At 38.1% G+C, this 23,910-nt stretch overlaps 1 protein-coding gene across 5 annotated transcripts in view; it reads left to right on the top strand.

Moving 5' to 3' along the window:
• asic2 (acid-sensing (proton-gated) ion channel 2) overlaps positions 1-23,910 on the top strand; it is a 438,649-nt gene that overhangs the window by 360,525 nt on the left and 54,214 nt on the right. For all 5 annotated transcript variants that reach the window (XM_057860977.1, XM_057860978.1, XM_057860974.1 and 2 more), the window contains one exon: positions 7,056-7,206. In XM_057860977.1, coding sequence (XP_057716960.1) covers positions 7,056-7,206 — 151 coding nt within the window. The remainder of the gene's footprint in view (positions 1-7,055; positions 7,207-23,910) is intronic.

Consider the following 23,910-nt stretch of genomic DNA (forward strand, 5'->3'; position numbering starts at 1 on the left):
CCCATACCAACTCTCGCGCATACACACTAGATATCATCAAATAGCAACCTAGATGTGCTATGTTAAATCCCATGCCATTAGCTGCTTGAGCCCAGAATGACGCGTAGTCCATATACTACATTGATGAATTTACTGTAAAACCGCCATGACTGAATGGAAGTTCAAATCAATCCATACCAGTGACTATAGATAATGCTGCAAATACTTTCTTGGTAAATGGTGTTATACTTATATAGCGCTTTTCCACCTTTCAAGGCGCTCAAAGCGCTTTACACTATCTCGCCATCTACCTACTGGTGACGCAGCACCAGGAGCAACGTGGGGTTCAGTATCTTGCTCAAGGACACTTAGACGAGTTCATCAGGGCGGAGAATCGAACCCACAAACCTCTGGTTTGGGGGGTCAACTACTCTACCACTGAGCCACGCCGCCCCTGTTAATTTAGTTCATCACACAGATGGACTCGGACAACAAAAAGGATGTTTTGCTCATGTGGTAAATATAGCTGCTAAGAGAGCTGCAGCAATCAACTGTGTGCCCCACCTCATTTTACAAACAGTAAAGATTGTTCTCAGCACTTTTATACAAAATTTCTTCAGATCAGTAAGAAGAAAGCACATAAATATTACACACTAAAAGGCTTGTTTATATGATGGCATCGTTATTTTTGCTTGTTAGCAGATAAAGAAACATGTTAAAAAATAATATCAGTTGTATTTTCTGTTTCAGAGCATTGAATGTATTGAATTGTATCGAAAATCGTACCGAACCGTAACTTAACCGTATCGTTGCATCCCTTATACAATATATATATATGTATATACAGTGGGGAGAACAAGTATTTGATACACTGCCAATGGGAAAACCCATTGACAGTATCAAATGCTTGTTCTCCCCACTGTATATGTATTTATTTATTTATTTATTTTCTAACAGAGTTGTATCAGAATGGTATCGGTATCGGCCGATACTGCACAGCGAGGTATCGGTATAGGGCCCAAAAAATGATATCGGTGCAACACTAATTGAAACCCGTCTTGATGTTTTCGTTTTTATGCAATTGTTGTTAAAGTCACAGGGCGGTAATGTCACATGTTTACGCTGCCGTGCTTCCAAAGTATGACTCTAGTGACATAAACATGTCATCTGTTCAACCCTTTCAATTAGAACCTGAGAGGAACCTTAATGAGCATGACAACACTGTCAGTATTTCACAAAACAAGCAGAAAAAGCACAATGAACAGGAAAGACGGCATGAGACGAGACGAGAGTAGGAAAAAAACAGTGTTCTGTCAAAATGTGCTACATCTGCGAAAAGTTCTACAAGAGACGAATTTGACACCCAGTACCACCGTGCGCTTTCAGCTTGTTTTGTTTAGATGCATACAGACAGAACATACGAAAGATGCCTTAAGACAATATTTAAACATAGTAACATCAAATACGGGTGGTTTAAATATGCTATTTGATTAATGTGGTCAACAGATCAACAATCTGCTTTAAAGCTACCACAAGAAAACACAATGCTTAAAAATATGAGAACGAAACACATGCAAAAAGTATTTCGAGGCAATGAAAAGGTAATAAAAGATTCAATAAGAACACAAATAGCAAAAACTTGCCGTTTTTAGCCGATGAGCGCAAGTTTTGGACGTTTCGCCGTGTAGAAGGAATTGGAGTAACCCGGTAGTGTTCATCTAGTAACAGTGACAATCTACATCAGTGGTCTCCACACTATTCCACATAGGGCCGCAGTGGGTGCAGGATTTCACTCCAACAAAACAAGACCACGCCTTTTCACCAATTTGGTGTTTTATAAGTGTATTCAGTTGATTGCAGTCAGGTGCTGCTTGTTTTAGTAGAAACCACATTGGTTAAAAGGTCTGTGCTTGATCGGTATGAACAAAAACCAGGACCCACAGCGGCCCTCGACCGGTTTGGAGACCCCTGATCTACGTCATCACCCCGAGCCTCCACAGCGCACATAAAACACGGCGCCCTCCATAGGTCAAAACATGTATGAAATATCGTAGATTTTTAAATCAGTTGCAATATTTTACGTGTTTCTAATCATATATTTTAGTAAAAGACAACAATTGTGGCTTATTGGAGCCTATAAGTCTTTAAGTCCGAGGTTCCCTTAAAAGCCATTTTGAACATCGAAATAGGTAGGTTAAAAAAGACCTGGTAAATTTTAATTGAAAAAATATGATATAGTATATCGATTTCAGTGCAGTTAGCCCACGCGTCAATTGAACTGTAAGGGTTGGCAGTGAATGATATCTCTCAGTCGTCCCTGTCAAAATGGATTGGACGTCTATCGCCGTCAACAACAGTAAATGAGTAATGATTTTAATGTTGATTTTTTCTTTATATATGTACTTTTGGTGATAACATGCAGGTCAGTTAATTTTTGTCATTTGGGATGTCTAATATGTTTTTTTACTTTTAAAGCAGTTGTCCAACAAAAATGGCCGCTTTGAATGTTTGGTATCAGGGCATGTCTCTTTAAACTTTTCAGTGCGTTTTCTGGTGATCTAAGATCACTGGCTTTATTTAGGGTGCTCTTGTTGGACTGAAATAGTCCTTTTAAACCAAACTGGCCATGATTCAATTCAATTCAATTCAATTTTATTTGTATAGCCCTATATCACGTACAGTATGTTTGCATATCTTCTACTGTGTGAGTTTTGAGGTATTGTGTTTAGGCACTAGTTAAATATAGACATTTTCATTGGCAGTGCAGAAATCAGTGGGGGCATTGCTGTTGCTGAATGAGTTAAGCGTAAGCCCCCTGCTGTGTTCCACTTCACATTCCTGCCGATGCTCACCACCCGCAGGTCTGTTTTTAGCGACTCAATCAATCATGTGGGCAAAAACAACCCGTGTCAATATCCCAAGAACATGTCTTCCTTTTTGTTGTTGTCTTTTGTTTTTTTAAAAACTGTAACTGGAAGCTTTAACAGGGTACCTACCGATTGCAATCCACAGCAAGATTTTGTGTGTATTAAAAATTGATCCAAATGAAAGTTTGCATGCCTCTGCGATACAATGAGGCTCCCTGACAATAAACAGATCGATATTGTAAATACAGATATATATATACACGTATATATACATATATTTATACAGTATATCAATCCATGTTTGTAGGAGAAAAACAAATTTGCTCACTAGCGTTAGCTTTGCTGACATCAGTATGCATGTAGCCGCATAGCGAAGTGTCGAAATACTGATGCATGCCAACATAGTCTTTTGTCTATGAACTAATTAAAACGAGTTCCCAGATTATCTCAAAGCAGATGGGCCTTCGTTAGGCTAATGAGGTGGGTGGGGCCGGCTGGCGGAGCCTCTGACAGGCACGATAAAACAGTTTGACAGCACATAAACAACTCTTTCTACAATGTGTTCAAGTGTCCTTTGTATAAATTTACATGTGTTGCGGGAGTCTCTCCTGACTCTTTTTATTATTATGACGCTGTTGTTGCACACAATTGTGCATATTTTTGTGGCTCTGTAGGCAGCTTACTACCGGCTTTTTAAATTATTGAAATGCGACATTTTCTACATTCACTTTGATAAGCATCTCAACTTTATAATAGAACAGGAGATGTCACTAGTTAGATGTAATTACCTATAGGCATACTGGAGCCTTGTTTCCACCAACAAGTACATTTAGCTGCATGAGCTAAAAAAAATAAATGCCTCACCTTAACTACAGTAGACACCTTTCTTTTTACCCCAAGCCAAAGACAAATTTGTTTGCTTTAATTTGTGAAAAGCAGTACACAAACCCCAACCACATAATTTTACTACTTGATGAAGACATATTTTGCAATGTATCGGAATTGAGGTCCAGGTAGTATTGACCTATTTCTTTATTTGGATCACTACTGCATCAATAAAACCAGTTTTTTTTCACGCTTCAAGGAATCATTTGCTACCTAAGGGGCCGTTTACACGGTGACTCTCCGAGAAGACGAAAAATTTCATGTTTGCATTTATATGGGCCCGTCCCCATTTGAACAATGTTGCAATTCCGCATGAAAACGATGTAGTATTCATGTCAGGCCCTACGAGGCAGTGCAGATTTATAAGGCGACAGCGAATGATGCACTTTGACCCCACCAAAGTTCCTCAGCCCGGAAAAAAATATGCCTGCCCACTCGAAGCGATGGCATTTTTTCTTTTGTTCAAAAAGGCACAAAAATGGAAACATTCAACATATTTAATTTAAAAATATTATTAAAACAGTAAATTAAAGATGACATTCTGCCATCTTTGCTGTTTTTAATGTTTAGTAGCACCGCTGCGCACGCCCAATGTGACGTGTACGAGTGCTGACGTTATCGGCGCGGTGTCGCGCCATGGGAGCCTTTGATATGCATGCCGAGATAGCCCCCCCCTCATTCCCCCGCGATCGAATTCTTCCACTTTGGAGGCAGAATTCAGAATTTTTCGTCTTTGCCGACACCATTTGCACGCGGGGCAAATCCGCAACACAGTCATTGCGTCTTCGTGTCGCAGAGTCGCCATGTAAACTGCCCCTAACAAATAGTTGGACATATGAACCCAAATACAAAGCTCTATGGATTTGTTTTCACTTAAAAATACTAGTTTAGCCTTGGTAGATGGCTATAATAAACTTCTAAATACAGTGGTTCCTGGACACGATCGCTTCTACACACGATCTTTTCGACATCCGACATAAAATTTGACCCGCCGACATGCTCAAAATACCACGATTTATGACAGCGCCGCAGTTTTCCCGCAAGACGGACGCACGGCAGATTTTCTTGTGAGAGAAATCAATATGGGTTCAAAGAATGTTAGTGCAGGTGGTGAAAAAAGGAAAAGGGTGACGCTTACCATTGAAATGAAGATGGGAATGATAGAAAAATATGAGCGTGGTGTACGCGTCCGTGTACTGGCGTGACAGTAAGGCCGTAGAATGTCTACGATCTCGACGGTCTTCCTCTGACCTCCGTTCGCCAGTCTTTATAAGTCAAGGTCACAATTATTATTGTGGTAACATCGCCTGCTATGTCAAGTTTTTAATCATTTATTTCAGATGTTGTGCCACACAACATGCCTACTGTCCGCAGCAGCTGAACATGAAAAGTGAAAATAAAAAGTCCTCTTTCACTATGTCAAATCAGCCACGCGGTGTGTTCAGGTACACCATGCAAAGCACATTTGCCACATTAGAACCGGATTCGTTACATTATTACAGGTGTTATTATTACTATTATTTTATTATTATTATGATTTTTATTCATAATGTATTTGTTTCACTCTGTGTAATTGCTATTTGCAATAGTACCAGCAGCATTTATTAAGGATTTAGTTTTGGTTTTCGGGCTGTGGAACGAATTAATGGAATTATAATTAGGGTTGTTCCGATCATGTTTTTTTTGCTCCCGATCCGATCGTTTTAGTTTGAGTATCTGCCGATCCCGATATTTCCCGATCCGATTGCTTTTTTTTGCTCCCGATCCAATTCCAATCATTCCCGATAATTTTTCCCGATCATATACATTTTGGCAATGCATTAAGAAAAAAATGAATAAAACTCGGACGAATATATACACTCAACATAAAGTACATAAGTACTGTATTCCTTTATTATGACAATAAATCCTCAAGATGGCATTTACATTATTAACATTCTTTCTGTGAGAGGGATCCACGGATAGAAAGACTTGTGACTTTGTATATTGTGACTAAATATCGCCATCTAGTGTATTTATTGAGCTTTCAGTAAATGATACTGTAGCCATGCCCAAATGCATTATGGGTGGATGTAACACGCCTTTAGCAACCATGACTGTGCGTAGTGCTACCAATTGATATATCTTTTCTGCGTTGGGAAATAACATAGGGTGTTAGGAAAAAGATCAATTGCTACCTCTCTACCCCACTTTGCTTCCCACAACATTTCTATTCGTAGGGAGAGGGATTGTAAGGCTTTAGCCAATTAAACAAAGGCTCCTTAGGCTGCCAAAATTCACTCTACTCATTTTACGCTGCCTTTTAGCTCTCTATATAGGTAAAACGGCGCCATTATAGATTGAGCGCGACAATGCGTGAGTGGGTCGTGCGGCGCATGCATTAATTGCATTAAATATTTTAACGTGATACATTTTTTAAAAAATTAATTACCACCGTTATCGGGATAAATTTGATAACCCTACCTTAAGCCTAAACTAAAGACTCTGGATGAGTGTAACATATTATGTCTGTAACGTTAAATACAATTAGAAAACGATTTATCTAAAAAAAAAATATATATATATATATATATATATATATATATATATATATATATATATATATATATATATATATATATATATATATATATATATATATATATATATATATATATATTAAAAAAGGCATGTCCGATATTTTTTTGCCGATTCCGATACTTTGGAAATGACGTGATCGGACCCGATCGATCGAGATGCCGATCGATCAAGACATCTCTAATTATAATGTATTTTTATAGGAAACTCCTGCTCTACATACGACCATTTCGACTTATAAACAAGGTCCTGGAACGAATTCACTTCGTATGTAGAGGTATCACAGTATGTTTAATCATGATTAGGTTGATTTAAAAAATTATGGGGCCTAAGACTTTTGTACAGCGCCGGAGAAGCAGTACAGAAACTGTCAAATGTTATGAGCGCAAATTTCCTAACTCGTTTAAAAATGATGAAAATGTATCGTTATTTGGTATTTGAGTTAATAACAATAAAAAAAATTGAAATTGACATCTATTATTTACTTGTTTCAAAAGTAGCATTTCAGTTTGGGTACAAATAAATTTCCCACCTCAAATAAACCTACCGCTGGCTGTCTGAGCTGCGCCTCTAGCATTAAATGTAGTGCCAGAATGTTGTGTACAGAGAAAAATGCAACAATTACGTGCCTCGCTTCATTCTTCCACAAACACGCATTAAGACTTCCTCAATTAAACACTATGTGCTCGCCGCATTTGAGTGCAATCAGATTCTGACTGACCACTGACTTGTGTTTATTTCCGCCAGGTGTTCACCCGATATGGCAAGTGCTACATGTTCAATGCGGCTGAAGAGGGCAAGTCTTTGCGCACCACAATGAAAGGCGGCACGGGCAATGGACTGGAGATCATGTTGGACATCCAGCAAGACGAATATCTACCCGTGTGGGGCGACACAGGTGGGCTTTGCTTTGTACTTGGAACTACAGTCTACAGACTAAACAAGTTTTTGCATGGATGAGAAACTCGCCTCTCTTCTTGTGAGCCTCGGGGGTTGAGGATGTTTTCCTATACACGCCATTTGGATATATCTATAATTAACGTAGTGGTGACTCACAGTCCTACGAATGGGAACACGGCAGACACCTGGTCTCATTTTACAGTTATTAAAGTATTTAATGTCTATTACATGCTCTGTTAAAACCTTTCCCGAGTTCTACATTAAAAAATATTTCATTTTGGGGGGTTCATTGAAGCTAGGTGTAAAACGATGAAAGGATAGCGTGATGAAAACCTCATAAAATAACTGGGGACGAAGGTTGGTCGGCATGTGTGACCCCAATAAAACTTCGCTCTGGGTAAGAATATATATTATCTGCATGATTTTGCTCTGTGGTGGCAAAATATCAAAGGACAGATAGATAATAAATCACTCCTGAAAATTAACTATCTGGTTGAAATTTATGGACACAATAAAACAATAAAAATGCTGACCTGCAAACGAAATAGTAACGTGTCTGGAATGTAATTACAAACTGGTGTCCATTGTTCAAATGGCAATGATTGCTATACATAAAACACAGAGTGTCGAATTTATATCTCCAGCAAACTGCAAATGCACACATTTCTGATTAAAAAAATTACATTATAACCCCCGTCAGACAGTGCTAAACTAACTACCATCTTTTGTTGTTTTAGGCGATACTGTAACAGATTAATGCAATTTCAATGCAAAATGGTTCAATGATGAATCAATGGTTAACTTATTGGCCCCCATTGGCAGCAATAGACATCTGATCCATTTTGAAGTGGGAGAGATAGCAACGGATGAACTAACGTTTCTTTACTGACACCCTCCTACTTCAAATTGATTTGATGTCTACTAGTGATAAACCAAGGGCGTAGGTTTGGTCTCAATAGGTAGGGACGATATAACAGCATAACCTGCATGTACACTTTTTGCTGGGGACGGGACATTAATGAGACCTAACAGATTTGGTGAACGGGGGTCAGGGCTACAAATCTCACCAATAAGAACCTAATTAATTGATAGGCTAAATCAGGGGTCGGGAACCTTTTTGGCTGAGGGAGCCATGAACACCACATATTTTTAAATGTAATTCTTTGAGAGCCATATAATATGTTTAAACCTAAAAATACAAGTAATATGTGCATTTTATGTCATTTCAGCACTTTTACAGCAAAGTACAATTAGTCTCTGAATTCTTTTTAATAACTTATATAAATAATAATAATTTAAATTTAATAAATATTAAATAATACTAAAATAATTATTTTAATATTTTGTTGTGTCCACAGATAGAGTCACTCTATGTTTAAAATGTTTCATCTTATTTCGTTGTTTGTGGAAAATAAACACACAAGTTTCAACCTGAAAAGACTGTTGTACTTACTGTTTTGAACCAGCAGGGGGCAGCGTTCGCTTCTTGGCGTGCATGGGCAATAAGTTCAAATTTTAGAGCGAATAAGAAATGACCCATCTGTGCTGGAGTGCAAGACGGACGTTGTTAAAAGTATTTTTTTCTTGTTTCAGGTGAGAAAGAGTATAGTTTGACTGTGTATATTAGCGGATTGCTTTATTTTAGGATGATTGTGATGTGTACTGTGTGTTAAAATAGTTCAGAAATATGTTAATCGTTATGTATGTTTACAGTATGTATGACTGCAAAAGTGTTCGTAATGGCGAGCGGACGACGAGTGAATGCTAGTCGTGTCTAAAATCCAGAAGTTAAATGTTTTGTCACAAAAACTTGTATTTATTTATTATTATAATTGTGTAAGAATTCGCATTTTAGAGCGAATAAGAAACGAACCGTCTGTGTGCAGCAATGCAAGACGTACGTTGTTTTGTTTTTTTTCTTGTTTCAGCTGTACAAGAAAAATGAAAATAAAACAAAATTAAATGTGGAGCAACAGACAGAAGCATTTAACCTCTGTCTGCACCACGCTACAGCTGCATAGCTATTATTTCAACCGACTGCCACACGCATCATCAGACTTTTCAGACGTTGTCCACTGCCGCACCTGTCCTGAATGTCGCCTGATCATTGGCTTGCCAAGGGAAAAAATGTGAGCGCCCCTTACTGGTTGCTCTTTTTAACGAGTTTTCCCCGAAGTCCTAGCGCCCTTCCTATTGCATAACGAACTTTTTTTTTTTTTTTTTTTTTTAATAATTGAAGATTTGTCTGCGAGCCATATGCAGCCGTCAAAAGAGCCATATCTGGCTCGCGAGCCATAGGTTAATGCAAAATAAATCTTTATTGAGTTATACTTTTACATCCATATACAGCACATACGTACTTTCACACTGCAAATTTACAGTATAACGTCTTATTCTGTTATTTTTTCTTAAATCTAGTTGAATACATTTCTCCATCTTGTTTTGAGTATTAAAGGCTAGTTAACAGATTAACGCGTCAGATTCTTCCACTTACTTTTAGTAAATGTTATTATTTGTTCTTATTAAGCCCATACATCTAAAAGTCGGTCATTTATCACCTAAATCAAGAAAAAAATGCTTTGAAATAATGTTTTGAACAATGTCTATTTTTGAATTTTAAAAAATTCTGAGAAAAAACTTTTTTTAAGATTAAATATACAAACGTTTTGCTTAAAATACATCTGTTAAGCTTCTTTTTAGGTAGCTATTTTTGTTATTCAATAAAATCTGAGTAAAATTTACATGAAGCACTGGTAGATAATTTTTTACTTATTTCTAGTAGATTTACTATGAAAACAAGGGAATGTAAGGGTTGTTTTTTCTTTCAGTTTTAAGGAAGTGGGTTTTTGCAGTGCATTTGTATTGGTTCAGGTGATAGACTGTTTGATTCAAACCTTTGTTTACAAAAACTACTAAAGAAACATTTTGACAACTTCCAGAATAAATGTCTGGATTTTATTAGCAAATTTTTTGAAGACAAATTATATTAACAAACACAAGAAATACAAACTTGTTCATATAATCTCTTAATTATCCAGCAATACAAAAAACATTTGTCTTAATACCACTCAAAATTGTCGGTCTAAATAAATTAAATATAAGAAAAAAACTTGTTAATCAGGGAATAACAAAAATAAATTTAAAAATTGAGCCTTCATACTGGTAACACTGCCTCTTTTGTCCACAAGCACAGCCAAACTCAAAAAAAAAAAAAAAAAAAGAAAGCTCCTTTGGGCTGCTTTAAGACCATATAAATAGAATAAAAATAAAAACTGGGCAGAAGGGGATAGACCTCTGCTCACTACATTTCTTGCTTTTATATTAACGTTAACGGTAGAAAACATCCAGTAGGATATTTCTCTCAACGCAGCTTCCTCCTCGAGTTCAAGAAATTTTCACAGGTTGATATGCTAACTCTGATACAGGTCGGACTTTCAGCAGCAAAATTAGTGGTGTGTTCCCCACCTACACAACATTTACATTTTTACAATACTTACAGCGACTGCTGCTGGCAGCAAAAAAACCCTTTTAATATCCCTCGTTTTCGAAGGTGGCGGCATGTTGTATTTCTGTCAGGGGTTGGGGAGGGGTGAAATGTGAAAAGGGGTCAATGTAAGTGTGAACATAATTAAGATACTGTAATTCACTTAATAATAGTAGGGTCAAGTCTATCCTTGCAATATATGGGAAGACAATCTAAATTACCTATATAACTGGAGTCATTATATGATGCAAATAAGGTTGCTTAAAAGTTGGTAGGGACAATTTGAACATCCTGAAAAGTTAGTAATGTTACGTCCCTACCGTCCCTATGCAAAGCTACGCTCACTTTTAAATTCACAGCAGAAGGATGAAAAGAGCCATATGATTGGGCTTGTATTATCGTCAATGGCAGTGAAAGAGTTTAGGATGATTTGAATCATGAGTGTTTGAGTACCATGGTCGTAGAATGAATTCAGCTGGTAACTCAGGATCCCGCTATAGCCTAATAATATTATTTCTACCTGGAGTGTTGGGCCTGAGGACTTTTATTGGCTTTGTACTTCACATGTCACGCATTGAAAACCAAGTTAGATTACAGAGGGAAAACGAATGAGTCGCTGGAGTTTCCTGTTGCCTGGAAACTGGACGTTATTTAAAGATGCTGCCTGTTGTTTTGCATTCCTTTTCCATGCGGGTGCCTGAAAGGTGTTCAAACTCCTCATCAGCAGGCGAAATAATCAATAACCAATAGTCTTAGAAGAAAATATCTAACCCTGGCTCGAAACCCTATTTTAACGTCCAAACACAGACGTGATACTTAAATCTATACTTTGCGAACATAACCTGGGTTTAAACCCCTAATTTGGAACCATAACCTTTGTTTGAAACCATTCTCCTAATCTGAGAACATAACCATAAAAGAAGAGGAAAATAAATAAGAAGCAGTTTTTTTTTTTTTAGCCTTTTAGCCGAGTAGAGTTTTTATTCAGGTAAGTATTGTTGAATGTGGTTTTAGTAGTCTTATTTTCCATGTATGGGCCTATACTTTAAATGGCGGAAATGGTAATACAGACAGAATATAATGTTTTATGAACACTCCCACTAACATGAGCATATAAATATATTAGCTTTGTTAGAAGGAGGGGAAACTGGGAAAAACGCCCCACATCCCAAAAACATGCATGGTAGGCTGATTGAACACTCTAAATTGTCCCCAGATATGAGTGTGTGCGCAAATGGTTGTAGTCTCCTTGTCTCCTACGATTGGCTGGTAACCGATTCAGGATGTACCCCGCCTACTGCCCATAGTTAACTGGGACTGGCTCCAGCGCCCGAGACCCTCGTAAGCATAAGTGGCTCGGAAAATGAATGAATGAATGAAAGGTTTCACATGCATTAGGCTACTGCATTACACTGAAACAAGGCATAAATGAGAAACCGATTTCCATTCAAAATTGTATGTTTTCACTGATTTACACAATTCCATCTAAAACTCCATCTAATTTTCCCTCATTTCCTCAAATCTAAACGCAAAACCTCAATTTTAACTATTCAAGAACATCGGATGTGCATTAAAACTGAAGATAGGGTACACATTGACTTTTTTTTTTTTTTTTAATGATAAACATATGGGTAACATATATTAACAAAAAACAAGTACAAATTACTTACATTATGCACAGTGAAATAGAATATATTTTGAAGATAGAGCCAACATTGAATTTTTTAATCATAAGGAAATAAATAAGTAGCCTTACATAAATGAACAAAAATGAGTCCAAAGTGCTCATTAATATGGAAGATATAAGATAACCTTCAAATGAATTAAAATAAACTTCATCAACTCTTTCCTTTCTCTTAACTCATTTGCTCCCCAAAACGTATAAATACGTTCTATTTTTGATTGTTTCACTGTCCCAAAAACGTATTTATACGTCTTTTATGTTATTTTTCACAAGAGAAATCTCTAGGTTCTGATGCAACTTCGCTCCAAAGCACAATGATCAAAATTCATATTAAAGCAATAAAACTGGCCACTGGAGGGCAGTATCGCATTTGGTAAGAAGTCATATGTCAGGAAACGGAAGTCGGAAGAAGCAAGAAGCGTGAGAAAAATGTGGAGAACGACCCAGCTGGAAACGCGCATGACCAAACCAGTTCCCCCACAGGAACACAACATGCCCCACACAAGCTCCTCAGGTGAACTCTGCCATGAGGCCGCGGTCACCCCCCAGAATCATTCCCCCCCAGAATCCACGCACACAGGACGCCAGGCGCAACCCGATATAACGGAACGGTCAGGTCGCACGGCCAGGGCGCCGGTGGAAGACGACCGAACGGACGACCAGGAAGACGTCCAGGACGCCAGGTGTGAGAAGTCCGAGCAGGACGACCGGAAGGACGTCCGGGATGCCAGGCGTTGGACTACCGAGCAAAACGATCGGGTAGAGTTCGCTTTGCCGAGTTCGGCCGCTCGTGTCTCTCGTGACTCTAGTGTCTCGTGACTCAGCCAGAAACGCGCACAACAGCGTCATCTCTCAGTTCAGTAGTTTAGTTATTTGTGAATAAATTGTTACTTTGCTATCAAAACCTCTATTTGTCTTGTTGTTTATGTTATTTTGTAGAAGGAAAACATTAAGATGTTTGGGATGTCACAAAAGCAAAAATTTGCTGTGTTAAAGTCAAAGTTATGTTTGAAACGTATGCTTTTACAAAAAGCTCAATTTCTCTGTTTTTTCATCAGAAATTGAAAAATTGCTCAAACTGAGCTACTTTCTAATGCTGATTTCTAAAGAATGGAAAAAAATATGAAGTAACATCTTCTTTCAGCTTTCCAGCTGAAAGAAGAGAGTCTAATCTTTCTCTTGGTGGGTTCCATGTTTATATATCAATAGAACAGAATTTTCTGTGGGCCTTGCAAAATCAGTCAAAATCCAGTAAAACGGCCGGGAGCGAAGGGGATTGCTCCGGTGAAAATGGCTGGGAGTGAATGAGTTAAAGATCTTATCAATTTTTCATTGTCATGCCCTTTTAATTCAACTTCTTCTTCTCGAGTAGCTACGTATTATCAGATGATTCCAGTCCATTGTTGGATGCATTGTCTGGCACTCTGATTAGGTCAGCTAGGTCCTCTTGGGTGCAAGATGTCGGGAGGAGTGGGCAGACAAGGAGATGTTGAATGGTCTGATCCTCTCCACACAGACAAGAGATGTCGCCATTCTCATTAAACCCCCACTTTGTCAGGTTTTTTTGGCATTGGCCGACAGCAGTTCTCAATTGGTTACGGCATGACCGGAGTGGCCATGCTTCACTAGCACCGGATGGAAGCGATTCGCATGGCCTGATAGAAGACACTGTGTGTGGGGCTTAGGTAAGATGTTCTGTCCACAGAGTGACACGCTGCTTGTCCGGATTTCTGTCCAGAGCCTTTACAGAGTGCAGGAAGCTGTGCCATGACTTTAGCCTTTTTACTGTTGGCTCATGATTGTTGAGTTGGTGGCGGGTGTCAGTTTTTTTGTCTCAGCTTTTCCTTCTGGGACGCAACTGTCCTACGGATGTTTAGTAGAGCAATCCCACTAACTAGGTACAGGTCATCAACCTTTGTAGGCTTTAAGCAGCCAGTGACAGCACGGCAAGCAGAGTTTAGTGCTCCATCAACCTTGGTGGCATGGGCTGATCTACACCAGACAGGTGATGCGCACTCCACAAGTTATTGCCTCATAATGTATGTAGAATGAAGAATACTGTTGTCATAAGAGTGACATCACATGTCATATTTTCTAATCGGAGATGGGGGAAAAAAACGGTCACATGTATTACCATGCTGCGTGAGCCGCAAGCCCTGGGAGTTTGTGGCTAAAACAACATAGCCTTGCTACCTCGTCAGGATGCAAACGGCTGCATTTGCTCACTGAAAATGCAGCCATTACTTCACATTTTTGTCCAGTAAAGATGACAAAAAGATCTCCGTGCATTGCGAACTTTGCACTGGCTCAAAAAGACTGTTGACCGCTAAAAGCATCTTAGGTGGTTGATGGAACAGTAAGGAATAAGCAGGTCGAGTGCATTTGAAAGGGAGACATCAACTCCTTCAAAGGTACTCTTCTGGGAGGCAATAAAAAAATCATCAGCATATAGGGAACGCTGATCAGTGGGGATGTATTTCAGCGGTAGAGCGCGTGCTTCGCATGTATGAGGTCCTGGGTTCAATCCCCATCCTCTCCAGTCCATATTTATACTGGGAACGTGACTTCCTGGCACAGACACTTTCTCGTTACTCTGCCACATGTACAAGTTGTTCGAACACCTCCTCGTGAGCTCTCTTTGTTGATTGATGACATACTTATTCCAGAGCAAGCAGGCTTCAGACCTGGGAGGTCATGCACAGGCCAATTGCTGAATCTAACCCAATTCATCGAGGATGGTTTTAAGAAAAAGAAAATCACAGGTGCTGCATTTGTTGATCTATCTGCAGCGTATAACACAGTCAACCACCGTATACTAACCAGGAAACTGCGTCAGATCTCAGGCTCACCCAGCCAATATGCTATCAAATCACAGATTGTTCGTAGTCTGAGTAGATGGAGTACACAGAAGAATAGACTCCCTCAATGTAGTGTGCTCGCCCCCCTGTTGTTCAACATCTACACTAATGATCAACCTACCCAACCAGACACGGACGTTTTTTTTTTTAATTCAACAAGCTTGTTTTTTTTGTGTTGTTTTTTTAAAATAAATGTGCATTTGAACCTATGAGAGCTAACTATCCATGCTGATCACGTTTTTTTTTTTTTTGCCTGCATGTGCTCAGTGATGCGACTTTTAAGATACAGTGAGACGCTGGGAAGAACAACGTAGAATAAATAAATTAATATTATCGGTGGAAACAGATTACACTATACAAGCACTTTATTAGGCTTGTTGTTAACACTTGTGTATGGCAGAAAACACTCAGGTGACTTGAGTTTCCGCTCTGAGACGCCCAATTTAGCCAACTTTCAAAATTGTCCGATATCTACGCGTGATACATCATTGGAAAGCTTAATGTCTCAGTTTTCTGGGGGAAGAAACATTTTGAACAGTAGGGTATTTTTAAAAAAAAATGTAAACAGCATAACCCTATCTGGAGGTGATAGCACGCGAGAGCAGAATTACAGACGCCATGACTTTAATGAGATATTATCGCGTACTTACCTTGTTTTGATCCAAAAACTCCATGTAGCATGTATCACTGAGTGTCAAGACACACCTGTGAATGGCCACAGCTAGATTCGGGGGGGATTTTATGGGTGAAACATGGTAATATAACAAGGGTCGCGATGCAGAAATCGCAGACATCAAGGAGTGGTCATATATTTATTTACCTTTATAAACGTTTTTCCCCATTTTTTTTTTTGTTTGGATCGATTATTTATCATCTAACATATCGGAAAAATGCGACAGAAACAACAACAACAAAAATACAATTAAGCAACAGTTATAAGGTAAATATCCGTGACTGTTTAACAGACACCATTTTTTGCATTGTAACATAATTTGTTTAAAAGTTTAAAACACGCGAGTGAATAATTTTTTAAAGTCATTTTTGTTTTTTTAAACAAAATATTAGACATCAATTAATGACTCTAAGCTAAAAATGACAGACATTTTGAATAATATATATAATTAATTACCTTCGTTTTATGCCTGGGTTAAAACAAAAGCGGTTGCGCGATGTCTGTAAACGGGGGTTTTCAGGGTAAAACTGGGAAATTAAAAATAGTTCGGGGGTTTAATGCGCCATGATTCTGCTATGGCAGCAAATAGACATATTGTTCTATCAAACACAACTGTTGTTTTGGCTTAAAATACAGCAGTTTCTTTTAAAGAGGAGTGCAAGAGCAGAAGCTGCTTTTTCAGTCTTGTCTGTGTTTCTGTATGTAAATCTGACGTTAGTAGATTGTTCTTTTTGGAGATGCGTGTGTGGTAGCGTGGCAGGGTTTCTTTAAAACATCGAGCCCTAATCCTAGTTTAGTAATCTTAAAATCACAAAACCCCAAATGTACTGAATAACATTTAGCTACCAGTAAGTCAAATGAGTTGATTCTTGTCTTTAGGGTTGTCATGGTGCCAGCCGTGTCCTTTCAAGGTTTCAAAGAAAAGTCGATCCAAACAAGGCCACAAACAGTTCATTTTCCCTCTGTTCACAATCCTTTACTTCACAGACGGCATCATCACTGGAGAGTTTTTCACATCCATCATGTTGGCAGTTCTCGTGTTTCTGTGCATCACAAAAAGCCACTAAAACGCTAAATACCACACGGCTGTCAAAAACCAGTAATCATTACAGAGTGGGTCATAGTTTGTAATCGTAACTAATCATTGGGATTTCCCAGGAAAGCAATTACTCCATTCTATCCCTCATCTATTTTTAGTCTTCTTGTCAAGCACAGCGCAGCAATAGAAATTATTAATAAGCAAACAAGTGAGTGCTGTGTTGCATTTTTAATGACTTTCTCTTCTTTTTTTATCCTTTTCATGGCTTGTTTTGCTTTGAGTTCCACTGAGGAAGTCTTTGAAATAGCGAAGAAGTGCCAACCATCATGCACCATCCAAAGCAACAGGCGGCGCTGTGACAACAAACAGCGAGAGACATTAGAGCCAATTTGAAGTCAGAATAAATTCAGTTCTCGTCTATAGAACCCCAAAAGGGACCAAATTGAATAAATAAAATTTAACATTTTGAAATAAATACCATTTTGATGAATAATAGACACATTGTGTACTATGGCCCTTAAATTGTAAAATAAGGTAATATTATTATTATTAAAAATTTACAAGATAAAAGGCATCTTTAACATTTTTTTTTCATAATGCCTTTTTCCACAATAGGATTTTATTTCATAATGTTGTTTTTCAGGACAGTGAGATTTTACAACATAAAAAGTGTTTTTCACAAAGATTTTTTTTCATAATGTCTTTTTACGCAACGGCCTTTTTATTTCATAATGTTGTTTTTCAGCACAATTAAGCATGTGCTGTCAATTAAATACAAAAGGCGGATTAAAAAAAATTAAAATAAATGTATTTTTTTGTTTAAAACTATTTTGTCTGTTATTTATCAAATTTATTTCATTATGTTGTTATCATTTATTTAATTTTGACTCTTTTGGGGTTCCGTACAAGTCAAGATGTTAACGATAATGACAAATCCTTGTCTTGAACCCCAAATTTTAAACCATTATTTGAAAGCGTAACCCTATCCTTTTTTTTTAATCACACATATACAAAGTTGACACTTGTTTGAAACTAGTGTCTGGAATCTCTGGCATGAAGCCGATTTGATATGTATCTAGATACACAGGTTACGATTCGATTAAAAAACAATACATTTTTAAGGCAGAGCAATTCGATACAGTGTAAGAACGATACGGTTCGATAGTGAAAACGATACGATAGTAAATATTTGTTGTGTGTGTTTGTACAGTATTTTAAACATATAGAAATACCAAATTTCTAATGTAGCAAAATTAAACAACAAAATTTCATACCAATGTTTTATTTTTTTATGGGAAAAAAAAAAGGCTTACTATATGACCGTCATTTTGTTGGATGGGATTGATAATAAAATAAAACTCCAGTGACAGACAACAATAAAGTGCAGTAATTCAATTACTGTATTTCCTAGTGTTTTTAACACAAGAGGTAAGTAATTTAAGTGCAAACTTTCAACGTAAACATCTTACAAACAAAAAATATTAATTATATGCAGCAGCTCTAGAAAAAAAAGAATTAAACCTGCTAGTGTTATCATAAATAAATGATAAATTATGCTTTACCACTGGTATAATTGGGGGAATAAAAACATGGCATTTTAGACAGACAGGTCAATAATCATTACTTTAACCTAATACACAGCAAATTCATTCACTTATGCCTGTGCTTCCTCATTTTTTATTCCTCATCACTGTTCATATCTTTTTTGAAGGGCATATTTTTCTTGAGGAAGATCAACTAATCCATATGTTCATGTTTAAGTAGACTGCGTTTCGTGGAAACAATATGCCGCCCTTTCCACCATTGTAGTGAGTTATTTTACAGGGATAAAAACTCACGATCTCTGTACCGCTCCACACTAGCTCTGTCCCATGCGAACAGATCTGGCTGACTTCATCACTTAAAAGTCCGACAGCATGTGAAGTAAAAGATAAATTGTTATCATATTAAGCAATGCATTGAACTAGGCATTAGAAGCCGATTCTTGTGCTCGCGATAGCCGAATTCCATCTCTACTATCGTTTCATTGAATATTTAATGGCTAATTACGGTCGAATGGTAACTTTACTATCGATACATCTGTATCTCTCACCTGTAAAACCGGATATCCGGTTGTATCGGTTTATCGTTCTCAAGCTTATTTAAAACCCTACTTCCAAACCAAATTTGTTTGAAAACCTAATAAAAACTAGCTCTCATCTTTGTAAATTGAAACCCTAATTCTATCTTAAAACTGTCATTTGAAACCACACCTTTGGCTGCGAAACGTTAAAACACTTTTGAAAAATTGACTTGAATCCTTAATACTGCCTTGAAACCCTTACTTGTTTTTCAAAAATACCTATTTGTATCCTCAACTTTAACAAGAAACCTTTTGCCCTGACCTGAAAGAACTGTTAGTTGAAACCCTAATTCAGGTATGAACTCCAGATTTGAAATCCTCCTTTGAAGCCTTATTTCAACTTAAACCAAGTGGGCTATCATCAGTGTTTTCACTGACGCGTTAGTAAGTAACGCATTGCTGTAATCTGATTATTTTATTTCAGTAACGAGTAATCTAACGCGTTCATTTTTCCAAACCAGTAATCTGATTAGTTCGTTTCCATAGTGCGTTACTATTTTGTTATTGCCTGTTATTGTTATTGTTAATGTATGTAGAATGAAGAATATTGCAGTCATGTATGAAGAGCATTTTGAATATAAAAAGCTAGAAAGGTTCCCGCTACGTGTTCGTTTCCATGGTAACCACTCACAGTTACTTCCTGTTTTGGTCTCGAGTCACACACTCTATGTGTTTTGGGACTGAGAAAGGCGTGTGCCAGGCTGCCAGCGACGGTGCACATTCGAGCTGAGTGCAACCACCTGTTGAGATGTGCGAGAATATGTTAATCAATGTACGTCCATGAATGAACGTGACTATTTTTCCTTCCTTCTGGAGGGTTCCAACGATAGGTTGGACCCCCTACATGCACAACCGTTTCTTAGCTCTGCCGTCGCAATGGAGTAGTCATCGCTCTAAGTTCAAATTCCTGTTGTGAGGCGACATGTTAGTTTAGCATCTTTAGGATGTGTTGTAAGTCCGACTAAGTATAAAGTGCTTAGTTGACGCCACCTTTTGGAGCCAAATTGACCGCATGTGTATGTCCGGGTTGTGCGCGAACATCTACGCACGCCCCCACCTTTGTGTTTATTGCACTGTGCAATTCATTTGTGTGTTGTTTATTATTGTGCAGTCAATTTGCATTGTTTTACATTGACACTGATATGCCGTTAACCCTATCTCCTAAACCCCAAGCCAAAATTCAGATTTTTTTGACATTTGACATTTTGAAAAAATCCGATCTTCCTCTTTAAATTCAGTTATCGGAAAGTTTATTACATGCGGTGACATTTTTCTGTTGTTATTCTTATGTTAAGGCAGCAAAGGGGGAAGAATTGGTAAAAAGTAACTGATAGTAAATTACTTTTAAAGTAACTTTGTTATTTTGATAATAAAATAATCAGTAAAGGGACTAGATTACTTTTTTTGAGGCTGAATCAGTAATCAGTGATTAAATTACTTTTTCAAGTAAACTGTGACAACACTGGCTGCCACATTCTCCCATCTGACTTGAACACCGCATGAAACATCACTATCAATGTGTGTATAAGTATAGTACTTTCCTTGTTGTTTGACTTTTACGAGCACGCTTTTCTACCCAAGTCTTTTCTTTTGCGTCTTTTTGCATGCAGAACGCACTAGTGCGTTATCATCAGGGCCACAGCTAATTTGCATGTGTAGGCGTTAATGTGCCAAGGAGGCAAAAGGCCATAAACAAGAACACAAACAAGGTAAGCTTTAAAATGATGAGAACACTTGATGAATGGCTAAGCTCCTTCATTTACAACGGTGAGTGCGTGCGTGTATGTTTCAATCTATCATAGCTGCAGCTAAGACACAAAAATGGATGTCAAAAACTCTGATTTTTAAGGTTGTCAAAAACTCAGGTACGATCAGATCAAACTGTTACTTCGCTTTAAAACAGTATGCCGTTATCTTTGAAACTCCACTTTTAAACAGTACTTTGAAACTTAAACCCTCCTTTGAAACCTTGACTTGAAAGGCATTAGAGAAAATATATACACTCACCGGCCACTTTATTAGGTACACCATGCTGGTAACGGGTTGGACCCCCTTTTGCCTTCAGAACTGCTTAATTCTTCGTGGCATAGATTCAACAAGTTGCTGGAAGCATTCCTCGGAGAGTTTGGTCCATATTGACATGATGGCATCACACAGTTGGTGCAGATTTGTCGGATGCCCATCCATGATGCGAATCTCCCGTTCCACCACATCCCAAAGATGCTCTATTGGATTGAGATCTGGTGACTGTGGAGGCCATTTGAGTACAGTGAACTCATTGTCATGTTCAAGAAACCAGTCCAGCTGATTCCAGCTTTATGACAGGGCGCATTATCCTGCTGAAAGTAGCCATCAGAAGTTGGGTACATTGTGGTCATAAAGGGATGGACATGGTCAGCAATAATACCCAGGTAGGCTGTGGCATTCCAACGATGCTCAATTGGTACCAAGGGGCCCAAAGAGTGCCAAGAAAATATTGCCCACACCATTACACCACCACCACCAGCCTGAACCGTTGATACAAGGCAGGATGGATCCATGCTAAATTGTTGTTGACGCCAAATTCATCCGAATGTCGCAGCAGAAATCGAGACTCATCAGACCAGGCAACGTTTTTCTATCTTCTATTGTCCAATTTCTATGAGCCTGTGCAAATTGTAGCCTCAGTTTCCTGCTCTTAGCTGAAAGGAGTGGCACCCGGCGTGGTCTTCTGCTGCTGTAGCCCATCTGCCTCAAAGTTCGACGTACTGTGCGTTCAGAGATGCTCTTCTGCCTACCTTGGTTGTAACGGGTGGTTATTTGAGTCACTGTTGCCTTTCTATCAGCTCGAACCAGTCTGACCATTCTCCTCTGACCTCTGGCATCAACAAGGCATTTCCGCCCACAGTACTGCTGCCCACTGGATATTTTTTCCTTTTCGGACCATTCTCTGTAAACCCTAGAGATAGTTGTGCGTGAAAATCCCAGTAGATCAGCAGTTTCTGAAATACTCAGACCAGCCCTTCTGGCACCAACAACCATGCCACATTCAAAGTCACTCAAATCACCTTTCTTCCCCATACTGATGCTCCGTTTGAACTGCAGGAGATTGTCTTAAACCATGTCTACATGCCTAAATGCACTGAGTGGCCGCCATGTGATTGGCTGATTAGAAATTGTTAACGAGCAGTTAGACAGGTGTACCTAATAAAGTGGCCGGTGAGTGTATTTTGTTTGCACATTAAAAAAAGGTTTCGTTAACCTTCTGATGCTTGAATTATGACTTTTGTTTCTTAAATGTTTCCGTGGAGTTCATATAGACAGGGGTCTCAGACTTGCGGCCCCGGGGCCAATTTTGGTCCACAGGACGATATTTTGCGCTTCCCATTCGACATCGAAATGTAGTATTAGTGTTGCTGCAACTGAATTTATTGAATGATCAATTTTGAGCTGAGGGATCAGTTTTTTAAATAGCAAATAAATAAATAAATTAGGGCTGTCAAAATTATCGCGTTAACGCGCGGTAATTAATTTTTTAAATGTTAAAATATTTGACGCAATTAACGCACATGTCCCGCTCAGACAGTATTCTGCCTTTTGGTAAGTTTTACAGCAAGGCTTTTTATGCTGTCTAACAGCGAACTCTTGTGGTTGCTTTGCGACATGGTTTATTGTTGTCTTGCCAGTTATGGCTGCAGGACGTCTCGGGCTGACGCCTACGTTGTAATGTTGTGCTTATATGATCCTTGGACAAGATTTGTCCGTAAGTATGGTTGTTGTAAATAATGTACATATTATGTTAGTAAGCGAAATGTTATATTTTTTGTATGAGACGCTTTTTGTTTGTTTTGTGAACCTGTATAGCGTGCTAAGCTAACGTTGTTGCTAATGCAATGCTTGTGTACTTTTTTTTTTTTTTTGTAGTTTTACGACGGTCTAAAGAGGACAATGGTTTGAGGCCATTTTATTAATAAATCAGATGAAAAAGTCTGATGAAAAGAAGTCTGATTATTATGGCGTCGTTCACTAGCTGTCTAGCTTTGGAAAAAGTAGACGCTTCGGAGTGAGGACAGCATAGACAGATTTAAATGACAGTAGAGTGAAATGCACACTACAGTCCGTATATACCGTATGTTGAATGTAAATATCCATCTTGTGTCTTATCTTTCCATTCCAACAATTTATTTTACAGTATATATATGTAATTTACAGAAAAATATGGCATATTTTATAAATGGTTTGAATTGCGATTAATTACGATTAATTAATTTTTAAGCTGTAATTAACTCGATTAAAAATTGTAATCGTTTGACAGCCCTAAAATAAATAAATACAAATAAATACAAAATTTATTTATTGTTTTATAAATCTCTTGTGACCTCACATACCTTAACTCTTTGCTGGTTGATGCTGCATTGATGGTAATAGATGCCCAAACCAACTGCGAGAGGCTGGAAGCGATCATTCGATCAACTATATCAATTTCGCTCTTTTACTAACAGCCACAACACATACTTTGTGACTTGGGCTGGCCGTGAATGAGTTAAGATACTGATAACTTTTGAATCGATGTCCACTGTACGGATCACTGTCTCTGAAAGGGTTAAATCATTTACTGCCAGTTGTTTTCCTCTATCACACCTAACCTTTTTTTTTTTTTTTTTACTGGTAAATCAACACTACCGTCCTATTGATTCTGCTGCATTGCAAACACTACAAGCCCGAGAGATTTCTTGTTTTAACAGTGCTCAATTTCATCTCAAGACTTTATGTGATTCTTTTTTTCCCCCTGTCAATTCAAGGACCCTACTAAGGAGCACCAGATCAATGCTTTTTCTTTTCAGCTATTACCAAAATTTTTGT

Source organism: Corythoichthys intestinalis, chromosome 16 (assembly GCF_030265065.1).
Source record: "Corythoichthys intestinalis isolate RoL2023-P3 chromosome 16, ASM3026506v1, whole genome shotgun sequence".
NCBI lineage: Eukaryota > Metazoa > Chordata > Actinopteri > Syngnathiformes > Syngnathidae > Corythoichthys > Corythoichthys intestinalis.